We start from the raw sequence: 9918 nt of genomic DNA on the forward strand, positions 1-9918 counted from the left end.
CCTAGCACTGTGAACTTCTCTTTACAAGAGAAGTCACTAAAGCTGAAGGCGAGTTCTACCTGAACTCCCTCAGACTTAACGAGCGCGCCGTTCGCTAAACGAACGGTCGCCTCTTCTCGCTTGCCATCCTGGCAAAGCGACTCAAACATCGCCGGTCTCTTTCTTAGAGCCGCGAGTTTCACAAAATTTTGTGATGCACCCGAATCCACTAGGAGGGTCATCACCTGGTCATAGCCTCTTACATGAGCGCTATAGACCAGCAGGGTTGAGGTCCGAAATTTCGAGACCTCAGGGACTATGCTACCCATTTGTTCCACAACTCTGAACTTAGGGGTAGCTTCAGAGTCCGCGTCAGTAGGGCATCCCGCCCCTACTGCGCTCCTGCATTTCCCGACCCCTCAGTGGTCGATGCAGAACTCATGCGTCTCGCACGCTGGTTCTTGCCATCGCCCTTTGGGAAGGGAGTCCTCTTGCTGGGCATCTTTGCCCCAGCAGGGACCCTGGCATAGCAGCGAGCCATCATATGGTCGCACTTGCCGCATTTAAGGCGGGTGTGGCATCTGTCCTCTCGGCTGACGGCTTATACCAAGCTGTCTTCGAGGCACAGTTGAAGCATTGCTTTTTAACTAAGGCAATCTGGATTGCCTCTTCCATCGTCGACGGCACCTTTCTGAAAAGGGTGTCGCGATGGGCCATTCCGTAGTCTGTTTATAAACATGGGCACCTTAATGTGCTCTGGAATCGGAGCTACGGTAATGGACGCTGTCAGCGAGCGCATCTCTTGCACATACTCTTGTAGAGATCGCTTTGCCTGTCGCGTTTCAAATAAGCGCGCCTGATTCAACACTTCGTTGTTTGGTGGCTAGTGCATGGCGCGAATCTTTTCCTTAAAGATCGCCCATGTAGGGAACGCCTTTCTGTCCGCCATAAGCGCCGAGTAAGCCCACTCTGAGTCCTTACCGCGCAGATGCGACATGGCGCACGACACCATCCGGCTGTGGTCCTCGATGAGCTGGGCGACACCGCATTGCTCCTCGGCGAAAAGCCAGTTGACAATCGTGTGCGCCGCAGTTCCATCGAACTTGGGCGGTTCCATCCGAATGGGCCTCGGCTGATACGGCCGGGCAGAGAGCATCTCAACAGTCCTGTTGAGAGCCTCGCTCCGAGCCTGCTCATGCCTCAGCTCATCCTGAGTCTGAGTGACGGACTCCGCCACAGCATGGCCTTGTGACTCGGACGCGGTTCTCCGCTGTTCGAGCACGCATGCCTCAAACTACTCCAACTGAGCAACTAGTTGCTCAGGAGGAATACCCAGGAGCCTGGCCAGGGCTTGTTCACCAAGTCCCTGCGCCATAAGCCCTGCCACCCCCGATGATGTTCGGAGGGGTGGGAAAAATGAGCCCAATCAATATTGAGGCTCATCCTCACTTACACACGCAGATGCGGGTTGTGGGAAGAACCAACAAGTGGTACCAAGTGTAGGCGGGCACGTCGTAATGCGGCCACGCTCTACTTAGACACACACCCAAGCACAGAGAGGAAGCGGTTTAACCTGCTTCTCTTGCGTGCAGTGAGGTAGTTGTGGTGGGCGCGTTAGCGACCTCACCCAACGCACTAAGTACTTTGATTAGGAGTCGTGACGGGAGCGGTAATCCGGCTCCTCGTGCGCACTTATTAAGTAGGAAATAGTTTTCAGACTGATTTATATTTAATCGTATTAGCTATAAATACCTATTTTTACCAATTAAAATGTCATCTCTATCGATAACACTTACTATTTATTGCGAGCGTATCTTTCTAGATACCTCGCGTAACGGATGACGCTAGCCGTCATCCCTCCTAATGTGAATGCACCCATGTGCATCACATCCACAAGGGTTGGTCACTAATGTGCACCACACCCGAGTGCTGGGTCTAATTACTATTATTTAGTAATTGACCATCTTCTGAAGTACACTAAGTGTACTTAACGAGGACTGTGTAAGTTAGGGCAACTTTAGCCCGTTACACTTAATCTACTCGAAAGGTTATTGATTACGTGACTAGATTGAAGCATGCTAAAACTCCGTCGTATGCTTATGACAAATTTCTATGAATAACAACGCCTTCAATCCATATCTTTTCATGATCTCATGGCTAGATCAGTGTAGCATACCTATGTTATACATGCGTGGTATATATTTTTTTATACTAATTATTTTGGTATGTTTTGGTATATTTTTTGATTATTTGGTATAGTTTCTTATATTCCCTTGACATATTTCACATGATTAAGTAGTATTCGCACTTTGATGATCAATTCAGTACTTCCATTTTACTTAAAGATCCCGGCAAAGAGAACAAAAGGTTAGCTCTGCCATGCCTGGAGACGGATATGACCGCCACATCACCATATTTTCGCCCGAAGGGCGCCTCTATCAGATAGGTATACTATCTGCAGCTGTTGCCTCCCGTATAATTCAAGCAAATCAATCTAAGCGTATAAATTAATTCTAGAATACGCGTTCCGCGCCGCCAAGGAATCAACTCTTACATCGGTGGCTGTCCGCGGCAACGACTCCGTCGTATTCGTGACTCAGAAAAAAGTTCAGGTAATACCGCTGCATGTATCTCATAAAATAGCAGAAAACGCACTGATACTGTCACAACTGGTATAGGACAAACTCATCGAGCCCGACTCGGTCACCAATTTATTTTTCATTACCCCTGAAATTGGTTGCCTCATGACGGGGCTCTACGGTATGCATCACGCTCACATTGAGCATTTACTTTTAATTTACTTTACTTGTTAATGCTTTGTTCTAGCTGATTCAAAGGCGCAAGTGCAGCGCCTGCGCTATGAAGCCCACGAGTTTGAGAACAAATTTGGATACAAGGTCCCATGCCACGTGCTCGCCAAGCGTATTGCCGACGTGGCGCAGGTGTACACGCAGCATGCATCCATGCGTGCGTTTGGCGTCATCACGATGCTTATAAGCGTAGACGAAGAAAAGGGTCCACAACTGTTCAAGATCGACCCGGCCGGCCATTTTTGGGGCTACAAGGCCACGTCAGCGGGAGTCAAGGAGCAGGAAGCACAAAATTACCTCGAGAAAAAGATCAAGGCAAATCCGTCCATGGATTACGAGACCACGCTGCACACCGCCATAACGTGCCTCCAGTCGGTGCTGTCGGCAGACTTTCGCCCTAACGAGATTGAGGTCGGCGTCGTGGTAAAAGGCGAGCGATTTCGTAAATTGACCGAGGACGAAATCGAAGTCCACTTGACTGCTATCAGCGAGCGCGATTAATACGTGAGAGTTAAATCCGTAAAAAGAACAATTGTTCCTTAATGGCTTCGATACTGTCATTAGACATTTAATGCAAAAAGTGGTAATTAACTCGGTGATGCGTCGCTTTATATTCGTTGAAATTTGCACTCACTAGCTTAGCTAGCTAAAGGTACCATCTTCTTTGTTACCGTTCTGGCTGGAAAGTCATTTTTATCAAGATGCATATCATGTGACCGATCGTGGGCTTCCGCTCGCGCTTAATTTTGGCTATTCCTGTGATTCTTATGACGGCAAAGGAGCTCTTTCGTCGGACCCCAAGGCTCCAATGCTTTTTATGTGCGCATTGTGCACTTTTATCATATTTGCAACTCAAAATGCACACGGAATAATTCTTAAAGACAGAGCTTAAGTTTTGCTTAAATTCAATTTTATCAACCCATTTATGTTGTAAATCCCAATACGCAATCCTTACACTAGCTTCCTCAGCATCCCCGGCGTAAGAGTGCTCCGTCGACTTTCACGGGAAGTCGTACTTTGGACGCCATTACGAGCCAAATCTCCAGTTCCTAGCGACTGGCGCCGTGTAGTCTTGATCTGACGCAAGGGAGTTCCAAGCTCACATCGACTCACCTTGTGCGCAAAGCGCATGCTACATAATGACTCATCCAACGACGCGAACGTGGGCGACAAATTGGCCATCATTAACGTTTTGCCTTCGCCCGACAGCGCTGGCTGCAGAGCGAATGTAAGCTTACTGTTGCGGTACGGGACGTGAGAAGACTTCTTGGCAAGAGCTTGAAACACATCCGCTAAAGCGCTCAGACTCTTGTTAATGGCTTGAGCCTCCTTCAAACGGTCGCCCGTTGCGCGCGAGCGACTCAAACGCTCACTTCCAGCAAGGTCGACCAGACTTAAAGTCCCTTCAACCTCAGTGTTTTGGGCCTCATTGTACCCACGAATTTTTAAAGCAAAAATACTGTGACTTCGAGATGAAAGAGCGTTCATGTCCGTTCGATCTACTGAGCGATTACATGCCGCCAAATTGACAATTTCATCCACCTGTTCATCAGCTTGATCGAAATCGATGAAAACTTCAGTCAAACCGTCCACGTAATTTCGGCCTCGGTTGTCCGTGCGAATATTGTGCTTTGCATCCGAGCCACTATTTACCGTTAGCAGGTCACGAATGGTTTCATTATAGATCTCGTAGAACGTCACCATGAGCGAAAAGTTCCACCCCATTGCCGTCAATTCTTCACAGCAGTTGATAATGAGACCTATTGATCGCGGAATAATGCCACGCATCTGAGCCTTTCCACTGCCTTGCATCGTATGCGTCTTGCCAGAGCCTGTTTGGCCATATGCAAAAATACACACGTTGTACCCATCCATTGCTGACTGAATAAAATCAGACACATCCTTAAACACAAACTCCTGCGAGTCCGACTGGCCATAGATTTTATCAAAAGCGAAAGTGTGGGGGTTATCTACGTTCGTTGTGATAGTCGAGGCAAACGTGTCGCACATAATAGCCGATTCGGGGTTCTCGGCAAGTGCTTCCGGGCCATCCGAACGAAGGAACGGGCGTAGTCGAACATGAACGCGAATGTTGCCTCGAAGCTCTTGAATCGTATTATGCAATTTACGCCGAATTGCCTCGCTTTCCGCAGCCTTCAGCTCTAGCTCGGCAATAAAATTAGACTTTTCTAAAAGCTCTCGTCGGGTTTGAAGGAGATGATCGGTTAATTCTTGAATATGCCGAGCATTGTTTTCGTTTTCATCATGCATCGCTACATTACTGCTATGATTATACGCCAATGTACTTGTGCCACCGTTGCCATTCAACTTTGGCTCATTCCTTGGCTCGCTTTTGCGCATTAAGCGATTTTGGTCTTGAAGGAGCTTAACTTCATCAACCAGCGAGACGTTTCGCTTCTCAAATCGTGCCTGCAATTCTTCCATTTTGGCTTCGTACGTTGTCTGTTGAGCGACCATTTGCGCATACAGGGCTGTGTTTTCCACAGTCAATTGCTCCAAATTAACTTGAAATTGCTCTCGACGATTCTTTTCATCTTCAAACTTTAACTCCATGGCAGCCAGCTTGTCCTGCAACAAATTCTTTTCCGCTACCATGGACTTGGATGCTCGCACACGATCGCCATTTTCATTCTTGAGACTTGATGCTTTTGTCTTCATGAGTTTAATCGTTTCGTTAAGGCGAACAATGGTCCTGTTAGCTTGCGACAAATCCTCCGTCAAATTTCGATTTTGCTTGGCTAAATCGGTTGTTTTCTCCCAAAAGCTGTGCGCGCTAGACGATCGGTCGTCATCATCTTCCATTTGTTGTTTGAAGAAATCACGCTCTGATCTTGTGGCATCTAGATCCAAATCCAATTGTCGAATTTGTTGATTAAGCTTGATATTCAGCTCTTGAATGGCCTTTAATTCATCGTCTTTACCATGCAGCGTTTCGGTGACCAACCGCGAGCTAGAAAGCACAGACGCCGACGAGCGTTCCCGCTCCTGAGCCAATGCTTGTTCGTGCTCAACAAATTGCTCGGCAAAACGTGTCCTCCACTTATCTTCAATCTTTTCTGTCGCCTTTTTCAGGATATTTTGCACGTAAGCAGACAGAGGGGAGTCTTCCTGCATTGCCTGCTGAAGGTCATGACGCTGACGCTCCGATTCTTGTCTTGGTAGCCTTGAAAAGATATTCTGGGACGAGCTTGTCGACGCAGTCCCTGAGTCTGACGACGGCCTCGACAGCGACTCGTCGCCGTGTAAATCTTCAAGCTCCAATCCCGGTAGCGATCCTTTCATGTGCCGATTCTTCTCTAAATTGACCAAACTAGTCAGCCGCTCAATCTCTGCAGTCAAGGTTTCCATATACTCCTTTTGTTCAAGTGTATTCCTTTCAAGAACGTTACAGCACTGCATCAGTCCTTCAGTATGTAAGCTTAGCCTGCGTATTCCCGCCTTGAGTAACATCGTCTCCTCCTTCCGTGCCTTCATATTGGCTGGCGTTAGCGCCATACTCGATGAAGACGACGAAACATACGACAGTAGTTCCTGCACCCCTTTGTCCGTGGCCTCGTGATCCTCCTTCAGTAGCATTAAAGCTTGTTCACTACATGTAAAATTTTCAAGTGGCATAGCCAAACTCGGAGCAGTAGCTGGCCACACCTTGTGCGTCGAGGTCTCCCGCGCCGGTGCATCTGGCGTGGCTTTAATGCGTGGACTAATTTTCATCGGAACACCGAGTCTTGATGCCATTCTCGACGACGGTATCGATAGGAAAGACGTGGACGTGGCAGATGATGAGAGTGGAGAGCACAACGACTGCGAACCAAAACTGCAGCGTCTGTCCTCCTTGTTCCCTTCAACCAAGTCATGCAGCATCGTCCTTCGGTCACTTGTCGGTGGTTTACTCCTGTCTCTCAACAGTGATGACACACTGGCCACACTGCTCGCAACGCTGCTTAAACTACTATTGCTGTTGGTCCTGTTGAGGCCGCTATTTCCATCAGAAGCGGAGCTTACTCGCATAGAAGCAGAGAAAGCGCGCCGTGAATCCGTCAAGCGCTTATTCTCAATAGACGAGCGAGGAGTCAATTCATTGGCAATGCCTGGGGATCTGCCAGCTAATCCAAGCCCACTGTCCGTGGAGAGTGACGACCATAAAGCCTTTGGCGAGGCGCTGGGTCTTTTACCAGGCGTGGGGATTCGTGAGATCGGCGTGGGCATCCGCAATTTTCGGCTGCGTCCTGACGAGGAGGTGACAAAGTGCGACGTCACATTTTCGTAAATCGACTTGTTAGCGTCCATCTCGTCGTTGGTTCTTTGTGTCATGTTGTAAAGCTGAAGATTCGACCCGACTGAATACTCACGCGCCGGTTCCGACACGTGCATAGACTTTATTAAGCTTTTTGAATCGTGATCCCGCACCATGGATCTACCAATGCTGCATACGCAATTGCCAGCTTGTAGCTTTCGGAATTAGGCCAATGAGGTTCACTACGCTTCTTGCTTGACAAATGATGGCAGACAATTGTTAAAAACTGGCTAGAAGTGCATCCCCACCGCCACATACAAATCACGCAATTATTTTGAAGCTGGCGTATGTAGTTTCAGATCAACAGAACTCACGCAGCGATTTGAAATTCCATACTTTTTTTGCGTCGGCCACATATATTTGCATCATATTACACTTTTCAGGATCTAATTTATCAAGCTACAAGTCACTGTCGCGGATATAGCGATTACCTTCCGACTCCTTAATCTCCGCTCTATTCAGCAAAGTTATTCAATAAGGTCAGCAAATGTTGCCGTTATATCCGTGTGCTCGTACCTGTATTTGCCTATGGTCATGACTGTGCGGTTGCCTCCTTTGTCTGGCCCAAGCGGTATGGCTTCTGTGTATTCCTGTTTTCCGTTGTCCACACCGGTAGCGAGCGCGTCCACCTTGTCCTTGCCAAAACGCCGACTCACACCTTGCGCCAACTTTTCATCAATTAAGCGGACACACGCATCACACACGCGGCAGTCTTCCTTTGCCATTTTATTTGGGGCAATCACCTACTAGAATACAGCATGATGCGATTGTCAGTTCGAGCAACTGCTTCACAGTTTGCAACCTATTTTTACTCGCCTTGTTTATAAATTTGGTGCGACTTCCGGAGCAGCTATCACAAACGACAGCACCGCATCGACGACAATGGTGTCGCCGGATCCAAAAGCCGAAATCTGTGCGGCACAGCATGCACCTATCTACAGAGACATCGGGAACCCATTGGTCGTCGCCCTGAGCAACAGCGGATAGTTAATGCAGAAACTACGAATTTTCGTATGCAGATGTATCTCTTTACCATGTGCTTTCGCCAAGGGCTTTCAAGGGGATCCTTCGTACGCGTCTTAAGGAGCGGCGGTGTCGTCATGACAATACCTGTATATTGCAAACGATAATTCACAAAAATATTGCCCATTTCGTAAAGGCCTATAACGGGCTAAAGTTGCCCTAATGTTACACAGTCCCCATTAAGTACATTTGGTACTTAAGGGGATGGTCAATTACTAAATAATAGTAATTAGACCCAACACTCGGGTGTGGTGCACATTTGTGACCAACCCTTGTGGATGTGATGCACATGGGTGCATTCACATTAGGAGGGATGACGCCCAGCGTCATCCATGATGACGGCTAGCGTCATCAGTTACGCGAGGTATCTATAAAGATACGCTCGCAATACATATTAAATGATATCTATAGAGATATCATTTTAATTGGTAAAAATAGGTATTTGTATTTAATTCTATTAAATATAAATCAGTCTGAAATTTACTACCTACTTGGTAAGTGCGCACGAGGAGACGGATTACCGCTCCCGTGACGTCACTTCACCAGAGTTCTTAGTGTGTTGGGTGAGGTCGCTTGCGCGCCCACCACAACTACCTCACTGCACGCAAGAGAAGCAGGTGCAAACCGCTTCCTCGCTGTGCTAGGGTGTGTGCTAAGTAGAGCGTGGCCGCATTACGACGTGCCCGCCTACACTTGGTAGCACTTGAAATCCTTCCCACGACCCGCATCTCTGCGTGTGTACGTGAGGATGAGCCTCAACATTGATTGGGCTCATTTTCCCCACCTCTCCGAACATCATCGGGAGGTGGCAGGGCTAATGGCGCAGGGACTTGGTGAACAAGCCCTGGCCAGGCTCCTGGGTAGTCCTCCTGAGCAACATGTTGCTCAGTTGGAGCAGTTTGAGGCATTTGTGCTCGGACAGCGGAGGGCCGCGTCCGAGGCACAGAGCCATGCTGCGGCGGAGTCCGTCACTCAGACTCAGGATGAGCTGAGGCATGAGCAGGCTCGGAGCGAGGCTCTCAACAGGACTGTTGAGATGCTCTCTGCCCGGCCGCATCAGCCGAGGCCCATTCGGATGGACCCGCCCAAGTTCGATGGAACTGCGGCGCACACGATTGTCCACTGGCTTTTAGCCGTGGAGCAATGTGGTGTCGCCCAGCTCATCGAGGACGACAGCCGGATGGTGTCGTACGCTATGTCGCATCTGCGCGGTAAGGCCTCAGAGTGGGCTTACTCGGCGCTTATGGCGGACAGAAAAGCGTTCCCCTCATGGGCGATCTTTAAGGATAAGATTCGCGCCATGTACCAGCCGCCGAACAACGAAGTGTTGCTTCAGGCGCGCTTCTTTGGGGCGCGACAGGCGAAGCGATCTCTGCAAGAGTATGTGCAAGAGATGCGCTCGCTGTCCGCATCCATAACCGTAGGTCCGATTCCGGAGCACATTAAGGTGCCCACGTTTATGAACGGACTACGGCATGGCCCATCGCGACAGGCCCTTTTCAGAAAGGTGCCGTCGACGATGGAAGAGGCAATCCAAATTGCCTTAGTTGAGGAGCAATCCTACAACAGTGCCTCGGCGACAGCTTGGTATAAGCCGTCGGCCGAGAGGACAGATGCCACTCCTATGGAGTTGGGCAATGCAGACGTGGTCTGTTTTAAATGCGGCAAGCGCGGCCATATGATGGCTCGCTGCTATGCCAGGGTCCCTGCTGGGGCAAAAATGCCCAGCAAGAGGACTCCCTTCCCAAAGGGCGATGGCAAGAACCAGCGTGCGAGACGCATGAGTTCTGC

The 9918-nt window shown here is 49.0% G+C and overlaps 3 protein-coding genes across 3 annotated transcripts; 1 reads left to right on the top strand and 2 right to left on the bottom strand.

Annotated features, from left to right (window-relative positions):
- Positions 1 to 2339: 2339 nt before the first annotated feature.
- CCR75_000443 (uncharacterized protein) lies at positions 2340 to 3447 on the top strand. Its single transcript, XM_067958551.1, has 4 exons — positions 2340 to 2425; positions 2497 to 2591; positions 2658 to 2739; positions 2806 to 3447. Exons 1-4 carry the CDS (start codon positions 2359 to 2361, stop codon positions 3288 to 3290), a joined length of 729 nt encoding a protein of 242 aa, XP_067816298.1. The 5' UTR covers positions 2340 to 2358; the 3' UTR covers positions 3291 to 3447.
- A 293-nt stretch (positions 3448 to 3740) lies between these two features.
- CCR75_000444 (uncharacterized protein) lies at positions 3741 to 7181 on the bottom strand (the record flags this gene model as incomplete). The annotated part of the gene is made up of 1 exon (XM_067958552.1): positions 3741 to 7181. The coding sequence occupies one exon, from the start codon at positions 7179 to 7181 to the stop codon at positions 3741 to 3743; it is 3441 nt and encodes a 1146-aa protein (XP_067816297.1).
- Positions 7182 to 7503: 322 nt separating this feature from the next.
- CCR75_000445 (uncharacterized protein) lies at positions 7504 to 8206 on the bottom strand (the record flags this gene model as incomplete). The annotated part of the gene is made up of 4 exons (XM_067958553.1): positions 7504 to 7558; positions 7621 to 7847; positions 7897 to 8073; positions 8138 to 8206. The coding sequence occupies 4 exons, from the start codon at positions 8204 to 8206 to the stop codon at positions 7504 to 7506; spliced, it is 528 nt and encodes a 175-aa protein (XP_067816738.1).
- Positions 8207 to 9918: the final 1712 nt, after the last annotated feature.

This window comes from Bremia lactucae, linkage group LG4 (genome assembly GCF_004359215.1).
Source record: "Bremia lactucae strain SF5 linkage group LG4, whole genome shotgun sequence".
NCBI classification, from domain to species: Eukaryota; Oomycota; class Peronosporomycetes; order Peronosporales; family Peronosporaceae; genus Bremia; species Bremia lactucae.

Excerpts from the sequence above, each read along its gene's own strand:
- CCR75_000443 (XM_067958551.1), top strand. The coding sequence starts at position 2,359 with ATGCCTGGAGACGGATATGACCGCCACATCACCATATTTTCGCCCGAA. Across the intron at positions 2,592-2,657 it reads TGACTCAGAAAAAAGTTCAG|GACAAACTCATCGAGCCCGA; the intron begins GTAATACCGCTG and ends CAACTGGTATAG. Across the intron at positions 2,740-2,805 it reads CCTCATGACGGGGCTCTACG|CTGATTCAAAGGCGCAAGTG; the intron begins GTATGCATCACG and ends GCTTTGTTCTAG.